This window comes from Anneissia japonica, unplaced genomic scaffold (genome assembly GCF_011630105.1).
Source record: "Anneissia japonica isolate Jap-2015-1 unplaced genomic scaffold, ASM1163010v1 scaffold288059_len961885_cov194, whole genome shotgun sequence".
NCBI classification, from domain to species: domain Eukaryota; kingdom Metazoa; phylum Echinodermata; class Crinoidea; order Comatulida; family Comatulidae; genus Anneissia; species Anneissia japonica.
The window spans coordinates 689,321-711,119 of record NW_022740566.1 but is presented as its reverse complement, the minus strand read 5'-3'; the positions used below and the strand labels follow the sequence as shown (position 1 = coordinate 711,119).

At 35.1% G+C, this 21,799-nt stretch overlaps 1 protein-coding gene across 2 annotated transcripts in view; it reads left to right on the top strand.

Moving 5' to 3' along the window:
- Window positions 1–21,168, top strand: part of LOC117118247 (neurocalcin homolog) — a 67,565-nt gene extending 46,397 nt beyond the window's left edge. For both annotated transcript variants that reach the window (XM_033262776.1, XM_033262777.1), the window contains 3 exons: window positions 13,093–13,231; window positions 19,222–19,490; window positions 20,185–21,168. In XM_033262776.1, the coding sequence (XP_033118667.1) occupies window positions 13,123–13,231; window positions 19,222–19,490; window positions 20,185–20,391 (585 nt within the window). In that variant the 5' untranslated portion in view covers window positions 13,093–13,122 and the 3' untranslated portion in view covers window positions 20,392–21,168. The remainder of the gene's footprint in view (window positions 1–13,092; window positions 13,232–19,221; window positions 19,491–20,184) is intronic.
- Window positions 21,169–21,799: the final 631 nt, after the last annotated feature.

Genomic DNA, 21,799 nt, shown 5'->3' with positions numbered 1-21,799 from the left:
TGTGTAGATGCAGTGATTATGAAAATATGGATTAAATAAAATTTGATATAAATTATACATATACTTTATCAATTTGCTTTTGGTTTATTTTTATACATAATTGGTCACTGGGATTGGCGGTATGGACTCATGGTTGAGGTGCTCATCTGCCGATCGGAGGATCCTAGGTTCAAATTTTTTGAGTACCAACTATGTTTCACTCAACACAGCATACATTTTCTTAGTGCTCTAACAACAGCAAAACCAGCTAATAAAAAAGATATATATATTGATGGAACTATTAATTTAGTCTCGCATGAAACCTATAATGATTGCAATTCAAAAAATCTCTGAATGGGACAAAAAATTAACGAAAAGTGGCTTCAGCTATGCAATGTACTTTCTTGATTGAAAAGAACCATTAATTGAATCCTTTGTGACTTTAAATAGACCAATCAACTGTCAAGAATCTAAATAGCTATTCTATAAAGCATTATCACAAATGTTCCATCCTAATGATAAGCTGGCTCCTTCCTAGTTTATTTTAATATAAATGTACATACCAAATTACTCTAACCTTTGACAATATACTTGTACATATATACAGTATAACTACAAGATGGATAATATTGGGGACATTATTACTGAAAAAAAAAATATAATTATTAAGGTTTAAATTTTTCCTGATATTAACCAATCAAATAACAAGGATCTGTTTAGGTGTGATATATATTAAGGTAAAAAGTTGATTTAAATGAACACAAGATGCCTACTAATGGCATTTATTATACTGTAACGCCATACAAGTCGCGACGTTAGAGCACTAGGGCATGGTTCATGGGAATTAAATTAAGCAGAGGTTACAGTTGAGTCATAAACCTTGTAGATGGGTAAGCAAATTAATGGAAGTAATAGTATAGATGGATATTTAATAGTTAAATATACAATAAGTCAGTGCTGGGCCCAGGTGACCACCGCAGATGCCACCCTGACATATGTTATGGCAACAATATAATTAAGAAATGTAAGCATGTATGATCATTGACATAATTAGGCTGAGTGATAAGAATGTTGTAAGAGGAGTGTGGTGCTCGAGTCCTGGTTTTATGTCTTCTGGGAAATTGTGTGCAATGAGTTTATTTCTTTCCATTTACGTCTTAAGATAGTTTTAGGATTTTGTTAACGGCAGCTAAGCGTCGATGTCATTTGAGCTATATGAAATTTAACTACATTACACATTACAACACATGGGACTGAACTGGGAGAGTAATTATAAAATGTGGTCTTATATATTAAGGCATGCACACAGAGTAGTGTCTGTCTCAGCAGAGTGTCTCATGTCATCATCTTAGAGAGACATGATATAGGTAGGTTTGCATTTTTAGATATGAACAAAAATGAGCAATGAATGAAATTTATTGTAATGGTAATGATGAAAGTGAAGATAATGATTAAAAATAATGATAATAATTGATGATGATAATGAAGAAGATAATGAAATTAATCATTGTAACAGTTCATGATTCTTAAAAAATTAAATTTATATTTAATAAAAATAAATTAATCTTGGCGTTAATGAAAGCGGATGATTTATTATTAATTAGAAATTGATAAACCAAATTTATAATATTCTTGACATCTGTTAGGCCATCGGTGTCTCCCATAAAATCAGCTTTTAATTATGTTTGGCTGAAGCTATTTAAATTAGACACAAATTGATTTATGAATGTTTAGCACTGCACAGAAAGTGCACTCTGTATAATTTTCCAGATAATCACAGAGTTACTCAACGGATGGCTAACTGTTAGAGCAAATTAGGTATTCCTGAAGTACAGTGTAATGGACCACTCCAGATTATAAAGGATTATCAAATTAAGCAAATTAGAACCTCTGTCCCATTAACCCATTCTTTTTATTTACATCTCTATGTCATCCTGGGATGTGGAGGTGAAATGTTCCTTACAGGAGGGGGGCATGGCTTACCAGGGTTGGGAAAAGTGTGTGATCACACGACCAGAGGTCGGAGGTATCATGAATGTCCTGGAGGCATTTTGGGGGGAACAGAGGCACAACAAATTTTTTTCCAGGCCTGTGGGGCAAACCATGGGGCATACATTTTTAATCCTGGAGATTATAGCGTTAGGAAGCGTCCTAGATGATGTCAGTCCTTCAATGATTTCATGTTATGTAAGAATTTTTTTGGATTTTCCTGATCCGTATATTAATGAAAACCACACCTTCTGTGTCAACCATTGCTGTCAGCAACCTTGCAAGTAACTTTATGTACTGTATGGCCAAATTATTTGGATAATACATTTCTGCCAATGTCAACATAAAGTGCTCTTGAAAAAAATTTGTTGTTTTTTTTTTGTCGTATTGAGAAGGAGAAAGATGCAGCTTTAATGCATTTCCAATTTCTAGGTTGTAATTAAAATCTGCTTCAATAAAGACAGTAATTTCACGACATACTGCACGTACCTACTCATGCTCATATTTGAATCTGCCGTCAGGTATGAGATGCCATGCTGAAGTGCTCTTGAGAAAATCGTTTTTTGTTGTGTTGAGGAGAATGAAACAGCTTTGATGCCTTTCCAATTTTGTGTCGTAATTAAAAATTTTGTTTCTGTAAAGCCATTTAGTAATTTGAATTTTTTTTTGTAGTCAATAGTTGTAATGATCTACACACTCATCTTGGTATGAGTCTGTTTTCAAGTAGAAGACACCTCCTTGAGGCAGTGGAATGGTCTGTCATACATCATTTGCCTTATTAAGCCCTGTCCAGACTATCAAATTTTATCTGACAAAAACATGTGACATGCCTAAATATGGTCATGATGACATCACATCATGACCATATATAGGCACATCATGAGTGAACATGGTCATACATACAATAGTTTCTTTCCAAAGAAAATTTGACAGAGCTTTATACTGTCCATCAGTGGTAGCAATGCTGACCCATTAGATTGCTTGGGTTCTTCACTCCTCTTTTTGTGTTTAGGATTGAATAACCGACATCACTATCCTAAACTTGGGTGTTGGCCGAGATAGGTTGGATGAAACTTTTTTGCTACTTTCTGTCACTAATTCTGACGGGGTATCAGGGATTGATGAAATAGGGGGGGTAAGTAGGAGCAAACAAAATCTTTGTGGTACTGGAGGGGTAGAGTAGATTTTTATGCGAACTGAAGCCAAGGACCTGCCTGCCCATAAGGCTATATAGAGACAAAAATGATTGATTATAATATGTATTCCTGTATTGTAATAACTATACAAAACATAAAACTATGGACAACATGCAGTATGTATGTGTTCATTTTCCATTCAAAACTAACCAACCAATTTTAATGTTTAAAGTAAAATACCGTTCTTATATTAAATATGAGGCTAGTTATTCAAATTTTTATTCACCAAACGTCTTACTGTACAAATTCAATACATACAGTGTCATTTATGTTGCAATTAAAATTGATAAGAAGCAAGTGGCATATTGATAATATTTTGTATTTTTTCTGGGGAGCAAGATAGTAAACCGGGAGAAAATTGTCTCATCCCCCTATGGTATAATACTATACTATACTACTTATAGAGGACGCTATAGCATGTATAAATTATTAGTGTTCGTGCCATTATTTTTTCAAATTTCTTGGTACAGTAGAAAACATCATTTTAGCAGAATTGGCGTTGTCTTCTTCTGTTTGTGAAGAGTTGCCATAAAAGCAAGTCGAAGATGACTTAGTCCTTAGCTCCACTACATTCTGATTTTTCATTAGAGCAACCATTTTGGATTTGTTATTGTTTGATACAGAGTCTATCTGTTGATTTGTTCGGTGTAAATTTAATCAATTTGAATTGATGTAAAGGGGAAACTAGAAATGGATTAATATTGTGTTAAGATAGGAACTGTACTTAAAAGGTGCTAAGATGTTGACTTGGTAGTAGAGTGATTACTGTAAGTGGATTCAGTGACATGCAAGTCATTATCAGCTTTTTTCAAGTGCCAATCCTATATATACTCACATGATCTAATAACAATTTCAGACCAACCATTTGCCGTTAAGCCTGCTCTGCTTTTTCAAACAAAATTCCGCCATTTCGATTTTGTGTTGTGAGACCAATGCTGTTCACGTTAGTTGTGTCCTTGGGCAAGAGAATTCATTAACATTCTTCCCTCTATAAATGAGTAGCTGCTGGGACGTGAATGATTTGGAATAGTCTAGTACTAAATTAGCTGTACGACCGGGATTAAAATCCAGGGACTTGTGGAGGTTGCATGTTGTGTGTGATAGATTCTGTAATAAATGGCCAGGGGGGGAAACACTTTGTCACTTACCAGAAAACGTAAAAGTCGCTGCATGTTAATGAGTGCAATTCCATCCTTTAGGCTTTATGAAGAACAAAATGGAACAAAAATTTGTTGTCGAGTGCATGCCTGCAATTAAAAGCCAATAAAGTTTAGCCTAAAGTTTAGTTTAAAGTTTAAGAAAAGCATTTAGTTTAGTTTTGTACATGCTGTTGGATGGGAAAGAATATTAATTTCTTTTGTTTTAAATGAATTTGAAGAATGATGTTTTCCTAAAGATACATTCACACCGAAAAGAAAATTGGATGAGTGTGTAAGAATAGGGATGTTTTTACTGTCAGCGCATAGGAAATGCAGTCTGAATTTTTGGTTCGGATCTGATGCGATTGCAACTTTAACTTATATAACAATGTGTCAAGTCAAGTTATTGCCTGGTTTCCTTAAAATCGCTGTACTGTCGCTAGAGCATTTTCAGTACAATCGTTTTACTGCCTAGCAGTCCCCAACGCAATCGCAATCACCGAAAGCTGTCTGCGATGGCATGTAGCGATTGTATGGAATTGAATCCTCAGATTAGAATGCAAACATTTTAACCGCCAAGCTATAGCTCCTCTTATCATAGTGTTGCTGAACTTGGCCAAGACGTGTACTACATCATCTCATCTTCCCAGGATTCCTCTCGTTAAGTCTCATAATTAGACCGTGATAGAGTATTAAGTAATTTTATCCAGAGTTAACTTGCTGTTTGATGAGACAAAGAAATCTAGTTTGTACGACATCATGTTCTTCATGTTCTCTTTTCAGAGAGGATCTAGATGAATATGATATTATAAGATTATCTATCATTATCCTCAACATGATTCACTTGCTTGATCTATTTAAAATATCAATGAACATCGCTGAGGAAATCTGTGTTTGTTCAGCCTAGAGTAATTCATTATGAATATATGATAAGAAGATGAACAATGAGAGCATTCGACCCCTTGAGGATTTGACCTCAAAAATCAGGCATTGGACCAAAAATGATTGAGTTAAATAGTGTAGTAAAGAGCATTCGATCCCCTAGGACACCAATTCATACCTTTGGGATTGAAAATGTTATTGGTTTATGACAAAATTGAGAGCATTCCACCCTACTGGGGTTTCAGTAATGCCTTTCGTAATAAAAAGCGATCACTCCACTGTAGTACAAACCTCATAACTTTTTTTTTTATTTGCGCATGTCATGTGAAGGCGATGTTAATATCTTTTTCATTATATGTGTATAGTTACAAAGTGCTTAAAAACTCTACTAATGTTAATAATTCGAAAATCCCAAAATTTTATATTATGCTTTGAGTAGTGTAGCATATTGGTAAATAATCATGTTTTAAACAAATGCTATAAAAAATTACAAGAAGAGTTAAAACTGCTGGAAACAAAAAATATAATTTTTTTAAATTGGAATAAAAAAATATTTTGATTTTATTATGTAAATCCCAAAATAATAAACTATTTGTATGTTATTTTTGTTTTCTAATTTTATGTGATTTTTTTCATTGCATATGTTTTCAATGGTTGTTCCCAAGTGTTGATTGATTGTGAAATTTGCTGGTGAAATTATGAGATGCACAGAGTGGATATTGCTCTCAAGGGTAGTTAAATTAGGAAAACTTATTTTTCTGTCTATTTTTAGATTTTGCCTTGAATTTCTAGAGTATTTAACATGAATCGGCTTCTTTATTCTTCTTAATTGTTTTGGCTGTAAACTCTGCTTATACAGTATTGTTATGTGCTTAGAAACAAGCCGATTCAACTCATCCTAATAATTTTCAAGAATTTTTAGATTTAGAGGTGAATTTTGTATGTTACAGAAGTAGGTCAGAATAATATAATAAGATTTTCTTGTGGTAATCCCTGTTTCTACATTTTTTTATGTTTCCATGTTTGTTCAATAGGATTATGTAATCATTTATTGTGTGCCCAAATTTAATACAAAATATTTACAGTTTGCAACTGCACTATTAACGGCCTATATGGCTTGAATTATCAAAATATATCACAACTGTGAGTCATTACAAGCCAACTGTGCATGTTTGTAGTGAAGGTCAGGTTAAATATAAACATCCTGATCTCAACATCTTTTCATTGGGTATGATATAGTGCATGTTCTCCTTTTTTGTTATTAAAAATTTCAATCCAAAACAACATATTAACACATACATGCCGACATTGTGATAAAGAATTTGTCGCGAAGCGCCGCCGAGGTCCTTTCCCTGTGGGGTTCGGGAAGGGTATCCCCATTAAAAGTTCAGCTATTTAATGTATCATAAGGGTAAATCTCATGATTCTTGCACTTATAGTCTTTACTTACCAGACACCTTGTAATCATGATCCAGTGTATACAAGGCCAGCATGACTGCAGCACTTGCATCCACATCTCTAGCACCACTCATGTAAAGACTAGGCTGTTGCCGAGCAAAATACAGTATTGATAACCTAAATATTGAGGTTTTTTTTAATTTATTGCAAAAAAAGGCAATAATGTACAATTAATATATTAATGCAATGGAATCTTCTTTGTAAACCGGGAGAGCATGTGAGAAAACACAAAAAAAAAAATTGGCCAGGAGTCAGGTCACCAAAACATGAGTTTCCCGGCCAAAACGGAAGTGTTTTGTATGTATGTCAACAGAATGATGTGAAATATTTTTTATCTGATAATTTACTGACCACAGTTGCAAAACTTTTAATTCGACAGCAATTCCTCTTTATCACCTCCGAATATATGCTAATTAGCTTCTTCCTCCCCATCATGCATATGCTAATTAGATCAATCTATTTGAAAATGTGATATCATTTGCATCTAAGGCTATGTTCGCACATACGGCATAAGCCTGGCGTAGCGTATGCCTTTTGTGTATGAACTAGGCAGTGGCGTTGTTAACGCCACTCACTACGCCACGCCCTTGGCGCTATCGATGCTACCTGCAGACCCCAGATTAGCTAACGCCGTGGAGCTAACGCCAGTGATGCTTGAATGCTTTTGACCTCAGGTCGAGATTGACCAATCACGATTAGTTTTGCAATAAATAAACAAGTCAGCTAGCCTCCTTTGCTAGAACCGAAAGCGTGTGAACAGTTCACTGTGTTTTTCTTCAAGGGATTTTATTGTGAGAGTGTAGGTCTATTGTTTGGATAAGAAAATCATACAGATCATAAAGAATGTCAGCTCCTGCTCGTTCCTCTTGGATTAAATGCCAAAGAAGATTCATTCTCAGTTGCTGATGGCGAAATTGTCTTCGGCAAATTGACTTCATATACTTGACCACAACCAAGCAAACAAGCACAGTTTCCATGTCTAGGCCTACATTGTTTAACTCATGAGCTACACTTTCTTCAACAAAAAGAAATAAAAGTGGCAAAAGCGAAGACAGTAAAATGTTAGGCAACATAATCGATCAAAACAGCGCGTACAACAACCATGGAAGTATAAATAATAACAATGCGATTAGTCCTCCCATCATCATGTACTGGAGGAGGCTGCTGACGCACTTCCCTTTTTTAACGCCAGGCGTTAATAGCGAACGCCGTTCGTGTGAACACCTTGGCATTTTAATCCGTGGATTAGCTTACGCCTTGCGTAAGCCACGCCAGCCTTATGCCGTGTGTGTGAACATAACCCAATTCTAGTTCTGAACACGGATGCAAACTTTTTAAAATAACGTTTCAAGCCAGAAGCACACAAGCCAGATGTGTACACTGGACATTTGAGTCATAGTATACCATTTTACACCAGCTGAGCATACCAGCCAAGTATATTTCTTTTTGTATTTTAGGCAGTTTTACATAGTATTTTAGATAAAGAGAATGTTAAAATAGTTCTGTATGTATGTCAACAGAAAGATGTGAAATATTTTTTATCTGATAATTTACTGACCCCAGTTGCAAAACTTTTAATTCGACAGCAATTCCTCTTTATCACCTCCGAATATATGCTAATTAGCTTCTTCCTCCCCATCATGCATGCTAATTAGATCAATCTATTTAAAAATGTGATAATGATCATTTGCACCTAAGGCTATGTTCACACATACGGCGTAAGGCTGGCTTAAGCCTGGCGTAGCGTACGCCTTTGTGTGTGAACTAGGTAGTGGCGTTGTTAACGCCACTCACTACGCCACGCCCTGGGCGTTATCAACGCTACCTGCAGACCCCAGATTAGCTAACGCCGTGGAGCTAACACCAGTGATGCTTGAATGATTTTGACCTCGGGTTGAGATTGACCAATCACGATTAGTTTTACAATAAATATACAAGTCAGCTAGCCTCCTTTGCTAGAACCGAAAGCGTGTGAACAGTTCACTGTGTTTTTCTTCAAGGGATTTTATTGTGAGAGTGTAGGTCTATTGTTTGGATAAGAAAATCATACAGATCATAAAGAATGTCAGCTCCTGCTCGTTCCTCTTGGATTAAATGCCAAAGAAGATTCATTCTCAGTTGCTGATGGCGAAATTGTCTTCGGCAAATTGACTTCATATACTTGACCACAACCAAGCAAACAAGCACAGTTTCCATGTCTAGGCCTACATTGTTTAACTCATGAGCTACACTTTCTTCAACAAAAAGAAATAAAAGTGGCAAAAGCGAAGACAGTAAAATGTTAGGCAACATAATCGATCAAAACAGCGCGTACAACAACCATGGAAGTATAAATAATAACAATGCGATTAGTCCTCCCATCATCATCAACTGGAGGAGGCTGCTGACGCACTTCCCTTTTTTAACGTCAGGCGTTAATAGCGAAACCCGTTCGTGTGAACACCTTGGCATTTTAATCCGTGGATTAGCTTACGCCTTGCGTAAGCCACGCCAGCCTTACGCCGTGTGTGTGAACATAGCCTAGGTTACTGTATTGACCTTGAGATTGATATTGCTGAGGTTTTAGCTGACGTTAAATTGAGTGTAACAAAACTACTCCGGAAGTAAATTTCAACTTATTCCATAGTCGACCCATTCTCTGTTTACTTTCTACTGCTGCTATAACTGGCCCATGTACGCACAGCGCAGCATGCCAAAACAATATTTGAGCTCATCAGCTTGTAAATGCTGCTTTAAAATCTGTATGTACGCTAGTTTATTCAAGATTATTTCTCTGAAATGGTAATCTACAAATCAAATGTGTAGCTATGCTACTAGCCAGTTTTATGGCTCCAATGTTGTGAAGATGTTATGCTGATGATGAAGGAGAGCTGCAACCAGGCCTGGGCCTTAACCCTATTGAATTTTGCACGTTGCACTGTGGCCAAAACATTTGGAAAAACAATTAATGTTGATTTATCCTCGCCTCCGGCTCCATGGGCATACCATACACAGTAATTTGGTGGTCAAAATGTTTGCGGATAATCAACATACAGTAGTAAGGTAATTAGGCTAATAATAATAATAATAATGCAAAACAATGCTTCTAAGCGCTTTACACATAAAAGAACTTGAAAAATGGAATGACGCCATAAAATATCCTAACAGTAACTAAAAATGGAAATAAACGCTGATGAACCCTTTTCACCGCTCCGTTCTCCAGCACTTTGAAGCTCCCATAATTGAGAGCTCACTGGAACAGAACTCAAAGGAGCTTGAGTGAAATGGCATCTGATTTTCCTATCCTACCAACAAAAAAAATGTAGAGTGAATTTTGAGGAAAAAATATAACAATCAGATTCAATAAGTTTTCGAGTTTAAGCAAGAGGAGCAAACTAATTCATAAAAAGATGATGCTTTAGATATTTTTAAAAAATGTCAATTGACTAAGTATCTTTAATGGCTTGTGGAAGATCATTCCAAAGGCGAGTAGCAGAAAAGATGAATGATCTATTGCCAAATATTGTGTTTACAATTAACTGGTAAATCACACGAATATTTTTTCGTTGGAATGGGCCCATAGTCTATGAATGGATTTGCTACAGGTATTGCCCTTCAGTGGGTACAGTTTGACATGTTTGTAAATAGTAGTTTCATCTTTATTTTCAGTTAATATTTTTTGATTCCCTAATTAATTTATAAACTTAATTTTTGAATTAGTTTTTGGGTCTATTGTTCACTTGTACCAAGTGCAAACTTTGCTATCATCCCGTTCAAAAAATACATCTGCTTGGAAGAATGATGGGATGCATCGTAAGCTAAAGATAGAAATGAACAGTCTTCTAAAAGTAGTCCTATGGAGTATGATGGCATGCCTAGACTAGTCCTAGAAAGAACTAAAATGTCAACAATCTCTTACTTGTACAGTTATTCATGTGACTTGCCTACACAAATAGCATGGATGGGTTATGAGTACAAAATAGCATAAAAAAAAAAAAATCTGTATGTAGCAGTAGACACTCGCTTCCGCTGGGGCATATTTTTCCTAACCATGATCAAGTTACTAAAGTTAGGTGTTCTGTTGGATACTATGTAATCCCTAGATCTTTGGTGAAATCCTCCAAACGTGGGGATTTGCTCTAATGACAAACAATTATGGCTATTAATACTAGTCTTAACATCTCTACTCCTTAAGCAGTAAATTGAGTTTAGTTAGACCATCACAATGTTGTATTCTTTTTGAGAAATCTAAAAATAGTACTTGAAGTTTATTTATGTATTGAGTGTAAATGCTATATTTTAATTTTTATTGGCTGTTTCCACACTATCATGGAAAAGGTGTTTGGGTTTTTTCTTGTTTTTTTCTCTCACATTTACCAAAGGATTTGTAAACAGTGCTTTGTACTTGGTCACTTTCTAAGCTTAGAGCCTAATTTTTCTTATTACAGAGCAGATTTGATGGCTGTTTTATCTAACATTAAATTCAAAATGTATGTCATTCTTGATTGATATCATTCATTCTTTTATAGATGTTTCTTATTAAAATATTTGATTTAGCAGCTTAAAATTACCTAGCACTAGACAATGTATTTTTAGGCCTTGTCTAGGGAGGCTAGGTCTAGCTGTTTCATCTGTGAGCAAATTCACCCACAATGTATAAATATTGTATGGAATATTAAGCGGGCCTGATGTGATATGAGTTACACAGTCACTTAATTTCAAATGTCAGGTTTTAATTTAATATGAAAGGCATGCATTATGCAAGTTATAAAAAGCCCAATGATCCATTGTGCAGACATCAAGTTATATTTTAATTTTTTATACTTTAAACCTTTCTGATAATGCTACAGTTAACATATCCTAGTAGAGCCCACATGAATTAATTCACAAGATGTAGCTGTTGTGCACTTTATTAGTATTTTTTATCAAAACCATTTTAACTGTAAGTTGCAAATGTTTTATCACACTATGTACAGTATTTCATCAATGATGGTAGAATATTTGTGGAAGCGGTTTGGGTACACTGGTAACGGTTTGGTTCCCAACCTCGAGGTCGGGGTTTCAATTCTTGCTGTGCATTTTCCTTGTGTCCTTGAGCAAAGCACTTTATCTGTGTTGCTTCTGTCCACCCAGGAGTATATAATGGGTACCTGGTGGGGTACCAATAATGCAGCAACACAATGACCAGGGAAAACAAAGCAGTTCGTAATCTAACAGAACAGGCACTATATAGCTTGGTTCACATCGGTTATTGTCGACATAAGTAGATAAACTATTGAACAGCGCTACACTCCTAATTGCGTTCGATGGTCCGATTATGTCGAGATACCTTGCTGGACCAACTACGCTCACGAGAGCGGCGGTTGTGATCCCGGTGTGACCAAGATCACGCATTCGTACAGCCATTTGCTCATGAATGGTAGCTTTTTTGTCTGTACATTTTATCTTCCACCTTTTCACATACCTCTGGTTCCTTCCAAATGTCAATAAGATCGAATTCTTCTTCATAAGTCCAACAATGTCGCTTTTTGTGTACTTTCTCGGTCATAATTGATATAAAGATCTAAGCTAGGCCTACACTGAAAAACCTTTCGAACGATCAAAATAAACTAACAAGCAAGCAAGCTTGCTAAGGGTCAACCGGCTTCGTTCTGATTGGTGTATTCGTGACCTGAGGCCACCCGTGGTGCGTTATCAACTCGACGATGACTGGATTTACAAGTTAGTCGAGCTAACAGCCATCGTCGAGTTATGAACTTTATCTCGCCGTAATTGACCGTTCACGTCGAAACTATTGTCGACATCAAGTAGATAATCTAGTCGACATAGTTCGATGTGAACGAGGCTTATATATACCAGCACAACACCTATCATATTGGGTCCCTGGTACATAAATAATCCATCAGAATTTTATTTTTAGTGGTTTATTTCACTGTTATCAATCTAGTCTGCCTCCCTGTTTTTTGTCTTGTAAAGGCAAATTGTAATTAATTTATAGATATTTGTAATAAAAAGTATGTAAATCTGCAAAACTACATTTCCTTTATCTGTGTGTGTGTGTGTGTTTATTTGATCATGGAGGTATAAAATTATTCATTTTAACTGAATAATTCAATGTATTTATTGGCTTTTTAATGGATTTTTCCAGATTTTACTTTTTAGTGTAACTTTTCATATAATAATTCAATGCAGTCTGTGATGCAGTCCTCAAGTGGCCATTAATAGTAGTCTGTATTACTTTAGGTTCATTATCCAGTGGCCTTGTTTTTATCAAGTCAAATGAGAGATTCTGTCCAATCACATTACTGTACTTGAATTGAATTATATAACAGTATGCTGTATATAGTCATCTTGGCACTCGGAATATAATACCGTGATCTTCAGTTCAGTTCTACATTTGTCATTAATTTGATTGCACAGTATAGCCACAAATATAATTTTGAATTAGTGTTTGTTGGTTTGTTTTTCAGCACTCATATCTTGAAATAAAGGCATTCATTATGGGAAAGCAGAATAGTAAACTACGACCTGAGGTCCTCGTTGATCTTCGTGAACAAACAGAGTTCACCGAAACAGAGCTGCAAGAATGGTACAAGGGATTTCTAAAAGGTACTAATTATTTCTATTTGATTGCACTCTTATCTTAAATACCATGGTGAGCTAGGACAGTTCCATTATTACTATTATTATTATTATTATAATTATTATAATTATTAATATTGTTATTATTATTATTATTATTATAGTTTATTATTATTATTATTATTATTATTATTAGGTTGGTTTTTGCTTCTAAAACTTTCATGTCAATAAACATTAATTACATGTCACTGAAAAGAAGCTCATTGTGTGAACAAGAGTTTATGGTTACAGTTTTGTATTTAAAGAAGCTCATTGTGTGAACAAGAGTTTATGGTTACAGTTTTGTATTTAAAGTGCTTTCCACCTCTTCTTTGTTCTGGTTAGTCTGACACAGTTATCCAAACTATATTGTAATTAAAAAATACACTGTGTGTGATATGGTTATACCTTGCGTATATGTGGGAAAATCATAGGAAGTTGTTACATACTCCATTTTTAAGCATAATCTCAAAATCCTTCTATTACCAACAATAACTTGACGCTCCAGCCAAAAGATATGCATATAAACTGCATTTGGTTGTGTTTGTGTCTGTGTGTGTTTCTTGTGGGCGTAAATTGAGAGTTTTCCTTTTGGTTAGTAGCATTCTTCCTTGAGACACTTATGTAGCTGTTAGAGGTACCTGTTTAAATTATAGTTCATGAAGTGAAATAAAAAAAACAAAAAACAGACATTTGTCACAGAAAATTTGATAAGTTGTTGATATGTAGATCATATTGCTTGGCTGTGCACTTGACCAGCAAACTGCTGGGACTAACCTGCGACGGACTAGTGTCCCGTCCAGGGGGAGTACAACTCTCATCCGCTTCACACTACAGAAACTGGAGATAAGCTCCAGCCCTATGAGCCCCAGTGGCTCGGAAAGGATTTAGTAATAGTTAGTTATATAAGATTTGTAGTGCCTGTTGGTCTCAGCAGGTATAAATTACAAGAAGATGCAATGTGCTTTGTTTTCTGTGTCTGCATTTAGGTTAAATAAGAAGTAAATAAAGTAATGATTATTGTTATCATTATCATAGTCATCATCAAAAACAAATTTATCAAATTATTTTTATTGTAATAATTATCATCTTGATCATCATCATCATTGCACTCATATAGCAATTATGCTGTACTGTAGATTAGATAATTTTTATTGGTCCATTCATAAATCCAGTATACAGACCAATAATGCTAATCAATAACAATAAAATACAAATTGTTAGTAAAAATCCCTAGTATCCATGCTTACCCCAAAAACATTTAATTGTTTTTAATTACACTAATAATGGTATATTGCCATACTGTTTTTTCTTTAGTTATAGGGCTCACTCCAACAACCTGAAGGCTTTTGCATATTGCCCATTTTATACCTGCGCTAATAATAATATTAAACCAATTTATTTATTTTATTATTCTTAATATTTTCGTTTTCTTTTTATAAATCCTAAATATGGTGGGCCCCAGTAACTTTAATATTTAGCTGAAACAAGGATCACTGAAGTTTCCCACACGGGTGTACAATATTTTAGAGGCTATCACTTTTAGTTTGTAATATGCAACTACTATGCTATAGGTTGATAGATCTAGCAGAGAAGACGTGCCCTGTAGAATAAAAATAAACAACTTAACAACATCTGTTATATGATGCATTCTTTCTAAAAATAAATTTATGTATTCAAATATTATTATTAATGCTATGATTACAAATACGATTCTCTATGTAATAGTGTACCAAAACTGTATGACTGTATATTGGTAAGATATAATTTCAATACTATTTTTATGCTGTATTGAGGGTTTACATTTCCAGCTGTTGTTAGAGTAGGTCTATATTTGTGCAGTCTTGGTTGTTTTTGCACATTGCCAACTGACCATAGGATCTTGCAATCCTGTCAAAATAACCAACTTCTTTTTAAAAAGAATCATTTGATTGCGAAGCATGTGATGTTCTAAATTGAGATCATTTTCCCATTAACTGAACCATCAACCTTGCATCGATGGATGGGAAAATAGTTACATCAAATTCACAAAATTTCCATTGTCTTGATCGTGAAGAATTTTCCGAAGATCTTACTAGCTCTTTACATGGGTTTCCTTTTGATAATGATCTTGACCATCAGGTTGCATTTTACTGTAACACCACCCTTGCTATTACACCACCCTTGCTGTTCTAGATAAATACAGTCCGGCGGTTTCGCGGACACATAATTCAGGTCACAACCCGGTTGGTACACACAAATCATTTTCCTGGCCAGACGTAGGAGACGTATGTTAGAATGGAAATGGAAAAAATCAGCCACACCCAAAGATCATTGACTTTATCTGGATGAAGTTCACACATTCTGGAAGCTGGTTCATATGGCAAAATCAAAATATTATAATGCCCTACTGAACAGATATGAAGTTGCGCTTCCAAGTTCGGATTTTATGGCTAGTCTGAGCAAACGATTTAGAAAGTATTTTAAAGAAAAGATTGTTAAAATCAGAGACAGTATTGTTTCATCAGCAACACTTTGACCCTCTTGCAATAGCACTGTTTTCTTCAATGAATCAATCAATCAAAATATTTATATAGCGCCAATATCCTGAAAGGTTCAGTGGCGCTGTCACACTTGTTCAGAATGTTGACAGATGAGAAATTTTCTTAGAGAAATTACCAAAACTTAAATTCGTAATCTAATCATCAAATCATAAATAAATCCTGCTCTCTGGGCTTCATAAATGAAATATTGATGCTTGTCTCTCTGCAGTTACTTAAATTTGAATATATCATTGTCTATAGGAGAGTTCCTGGCTGCTCTGACAAAAAGCAACAGTTACACCTTTACTAAAGTCAACACCCGATAAAGAAACACTAAAAAACTACAGGCCTGTGTCAAATATTACATTTCTCTCCAAGATAATTGAGAAAGCTACATTTGCATGCGTCTCTGAACAACTTGTGTTGCAAGTTCAGTCAACTTACAGAACTTGATCGTAGTACAGACTGCTTTGTTAAGGGTCAAGAGTGACGTAGTTCAGGCGATCGATAATCTACAAACTGTGATCATTGTATTGCTTGACTTGTCAGCTTTTGACACTATTGAATATAACATTCTCCTAGATTGTCCTCAGCATTTGGATTAAAAAATGATGTCAATAATTGGTTTCAGTCTTACCTCCGTAGTACAAGCACAGTTAAGATTTTCTGTGAATATTCAGATCCTGAAGTTCTTGATTTTGGTCTGCCACAGGGCTCATGATTTGGACCTTGGATGTTTTCATGCTACACACATCCATTAACTGACATCATCAACCACCATCACAGAGTAAAATTTCATTTCTATGCTGATGATACACATCCGTACATTTCTTTTGATCCCCAGAACCCTGGCAAAACTGAGCGGACACTTTTGATTTTGACCGAATGTATTCAAGATATTTAAGTGTGGTGGAAAATATGCTTCTTCTAAATGAAGATAAAACAGAACTTTTATCATCTCAAACCCAAGACTCCTGAACAAACTATCAGATGTTTACATCAATATCAGTAACAACACAGTTAAACTTTCTCATAGCATAATATATCTTGGTGTTCAGTTTGAAAGCATCATGAACATGTCCAACCATGTTATGTCAGTTTGCAAAACAATTTTCATTTAAGAAACTTATCTCGCTTATTAGAACCTTCATCCATGAAGACAGTTGTCCTTACGCAATTTGGGCTCTTGTGACTTCACATGTCGACTACGCAAATTCAATTCTTCAAGGCTCATTTTGCAAAGATATTAATCGTCTTTAGCACCTGCAAAACAGAGTGGCCAAGCTGATTTTTATAGCAAGAAAGCATGGTCATGTAACATGTAACACCTCGAACAACTCTATTGGCTTCCGGTTCATAAACATATCACATTCAAAATACTCACCATCATCTTTAAATGTTCTATTGACTGTGCACCATCTTTACTTTACTGACCTTATCACATCTTTACCAATCTAATCACAGTGGTCAATACCCTACACCACTAGGCCCTGGATACAGTTTCAAGATATTTAAGTGTGGTGGAAAATATGCTTCTTCTAAATGAAGATAAAACAGAACTTTTATCATCTCAAACCCAAGACTCCTGAACAAACTATCAGATGTTTACATCAATATCAGTAACAACACAGTTAAACTTTCTCATAGCATAATATATCTTGGTGTTCAGTTTGAAAGCATCATGAACATGTCCAACCATGTTATGTCAGTTTGCAAAACAATTTTCATTTAAGAAACTTATCTCGCTTATTAGAACCTTCATCCATGAAGACAGTTGTCCTTACGCAATTTGGGCTCTTGTGACTTCACATGTCGACTACGCAAATTCAATTCTTCAAGGCTCATTTTGCAAAGATATTAATCGTCTTTAGCACCTGCAAAACAGAGTGGCCAAGCTGATTTTTATAGCAAGAAAGCATGGTCATGTAACACCTCGAACAACTCTATTGGCTTCCGGTTCATAAACATATCACATTCAAAATACTCACCATCATCTTTAAATGTTCTATTGACTGTGCACCATCTTACTTTACTGACCTTATCACATTTTTACCAGTCTAATCGCAGTGGTCTTGGTTCAGGTTCTTATACCTGGCTGTTGAAGAAACCTAGAACAATTACATCATCAATCAAAGGATTTTATGCTTCTGCACCCAGCCTCTCTGGAATGATCTCCTACATCACATCCGACACTCTATCCCGGATATCGAAACTTTTTAAGCTCGGGGCCAGTTCCAATCTCTTGAGACAACGGCAACTTCTTCAAGCGGTGGATTCAAAATGGAAGGGGCCCGGGAAGAACTTTCACAGATAGGGGGAAAATACCAGCTCAGCCCTACCATGGTTGGGGCTGAGGTTTGAAAATATATTATGGCACCTCTAGATGTTTGGAAACTTAATTTGAATATAATTTTCTTTTCTTCTACATTTTGTTTTAGAATTTTGAAAAAAAAAAAAAACTTTCACTCCAGGTTCTCCTACCCTACCACTAGAAATTTTCCTACCTCAAAAATATCCACTCACCAGTGGTTGGGGTTAAGGTGAGCAAATTTTTAACATAGATACCTCTAAATTCTTGGAAATGGCACTTTTAGACTCAAAAATTAGTTTTCAAAACTCAAAAGCATGCCCCCAAATAGTGCTGCAAATGGTTAGACGTCGCATCATATCAGTGCCCCACTTAATCCATTATCCCTCCATTATCCCGATTGCCCCATTAATCTTCCTCTCCCCATGTCAATACCCTACACCACTAGGCCCTGGATACAGTGAGCTACACTCAGAAAAAGCCACACTCTTGTACACAATGTTAGAGTAGGGGGTGCCTAGGTGGTGTTTAAAAAACAGAAAACTTTTTTCAAAATATCGGCCAAAAAATTGTTTATTTTTAGCAATGTTGCGCAGGCCGGACCAAAATTTTTGGCGGGCCAGACATGGCCCGCGGGAGTGGGGGAATACCGGCTCTACATCAATTACACAGTTTAAATCTTCCCTGAAGAGTCATTTATTTAGTATTTAAATATTCAAACATATCCAACTTATTACCTTTGTTTTGTAAAGCACTGTGGTATCTTTGATAAGAGCATTCTATAAATGACTGCATTTATTATTATTATTATTATTTAAAATATTTTAATAACTACAAATTAAACTACAGTAATAGTAAATATGTTTTTTTTTTTTTGTTTTTTTTGGCTAATGAATTTTGAACCATGTATTTTTATATTGCTAAATGAAACTTCTTAAATACAAAGATGGAACACCAAATAGCTTTCCTGTAAGGCACAGATCCAGTAGGGGGAACAGGGGGAATGTGCCCTCCCCCACCTGTTTTGCCACTAACTTGTTAAATTTCAATGCCCCTGCCTATTAAAGTAAGCTGTAGTAGTAGGTAGTAGCTGTTGTTATTTGTTGATTTATTATTATCATTAAATTTTGAATTTATTGTGTCTTTAGATTGCCCAAGTGGTAGGCTGACTGTTGAAGAATTCAAAAAGATCTATGGAAATTTTTTCCCATACGGTGACGCGTCAAAGTTTGCCGAGCATGTATTCCGCACATTTGACCAAAACAATGATGGTTCGATTGATTTTCGGGAGTTTATCTGTGCCTTGAGTGTAACATCACGTGGCAACCTTGAACAGAAATTAAAATGGGCCTTCTCCATGTATGATTTGGATAGCAATGGCTTTATCTCAAGAGGGGAAATGCTAGAAATAGTACGAGTAAGTATATTTTAAAATTTTGTTATTTTATTTCAAATCTCACTCAACAGAGGGTAACTCACACTTACAGAATAGATTAAGAATTAAATATAAATATTTATTTGAATAAAAGCTCCCCTTCCTTTCCCCATGTATAAACGCTTCCTTCGGGGGCCTCATTTCGAATAAACGCCTTCCTCAAATAAACCTCGTTAAGGGGGAGTTTATTCAAGGAAAACGTCCCCCTAAATAACTGTAAAGGAAACTAATGGAAGCAACATCATTCTCAACACATTATAATAATGTTCTACTTCAGTAGAATTAATTTTTTTTTTAACCTGGTTATAAGTTGGGGTTAAAAATCTTTAGGGCTCCCTCGAATAAATGCCTCTCTCAAATAAACACCCTCCCAAAAACTTTCTTAATAAATGCCCTGGGGCATTCAAATAAATATGGTATGTATTTAATTAATTTAAAATAAATACCAAAATTGGTTTCAAACGCCCTGTTCGTTGGCTAAACTAACCCATGGACCTGATATGTTTGATCTAAAAACAGCCAATACAAACTGCCTGCATTCTCCTTGGTCAAATTAAAAGCTGCATGCAATTCAAGCAGCACCATGTCAGTTAATTACTGTATATCAGAATCAATTTAACTTACTAGGCTTTGACCCAAAAACTCTTTAAATTTTTGTATTTTATCTACTTCTTAGGCAATTTATAAAATGGTTGGGTCAGTGATGAAGATGCCAGAGGATGAATCTACGCCGGAAAAACGAACAGACAAGATTTTTAGACAAATGGACAAGAACTTAGATGGGAAGCTCTCCCTGGCAGAATTTATAGAGGGCGCTAAGAGTGATCCCTCTATAGTAAGGTTATTGCAGTGCGATCCCAGTGGTGCGGCCTCGTTCATGTAGGCCAAGTGCACAGTGCTGTTTTACTTGAAAAAATGGCACTGCAAAATGTAAGATTTTGGGATCTGGACATAATATAAAATAAAAAAGTTTGTAAATTTTCCATTTTTTTGAAAAGGATATTGCTAATGTTGTGATAGCTTATATTTTAGTAAAGTTGATGGAACTGACGTTTTTCATTCGTTTGAATAAATTTTGGCGACATTTTCCAGTACTTTTTTTCTTGATATGATAACAGCAGACATATTTGCTTTAGATCAACATATCATTAATTTTCTACAGAATTCACAAGATTATTTTCTTAAGATTCATACAAATTTAGAATAGTTAAAAATACATGGTTTTTTTTTTTTTGTTTGTTTTTTTTGTATTGCTTAACAAAAGTATAAAGTATGCTTACTTGTTGCTATATGCAATGTTCTTTGTAATTAATTTCTGCTTTGTGGTTGAAACTGTTAATACTACTTGAATTGTTGATGAATTCACAAAATATTCTGGCAACCTTTCTGGTGACAATGTTGTTGCTAGGCATGTACAGAATTTTATACCCTCAGATATTTAAAAGAATTATTGTCATTGTTTTTGTTAGAATCTGTATCTGTTGTTTGGTTTATAGCTAACATGTAAAGAATGATTTTAATATTAATTAGAGAATAATTAAGAAATTTTGTAAACTGCAAAATTCATAAATCTATTGAATGCTTCATGCATTTTCCAATCAGTGTTTGCTGTGTGCATTTGTGTATCATTATGAAATTTCCAGCTGAACTTAAAAAAAAATTACAAGCTTGTTTATGGTCGGCAGGTCATAATTTATAAACAGTTTATGTAGGTTGACATTCAATATTGCCTAATGTGCTATTAGCTTTGACATCCATTTACGTTTCTTTTGTAATATTTTCTACCTGATTATCGCCATTAAGTATTTAACAAGATCCTATGTTTTATTTATAGTCATTGACATTTCATCTAGAAAACAAACGTCTGAACATGATATATCTGGCAGGGACATAAGAGGTGATGAGTACCTCTTCATGCTTCATCAACTACATTAGAAATCTTAATAGGAATAGTAATTTAAAACATAAACATAACACTGCAAAAATAATGTAGGATGTTTTTATGTGGGCTGCATTTGTGCTGTATTTTCAATACAATATTTTCATGTTCTTTAGTTAAATAAAAGACATAAAGGGATGAATTAATACACTAGACACATGATTTTATTTGAACACTTTATTATGACATCGTAAAGGAATGAATAAAAACACTAAACACATGGTTTTATTCGTAGGCCTAGAGGCTAGGTCTAGCCTAGCTAGGTAACATCATTCGTTCATACATACATGCGTATATTGAGGTTACGTACGTATTAGGTCAAAGGTTACCACAAATTTAACCCAACCTCTAT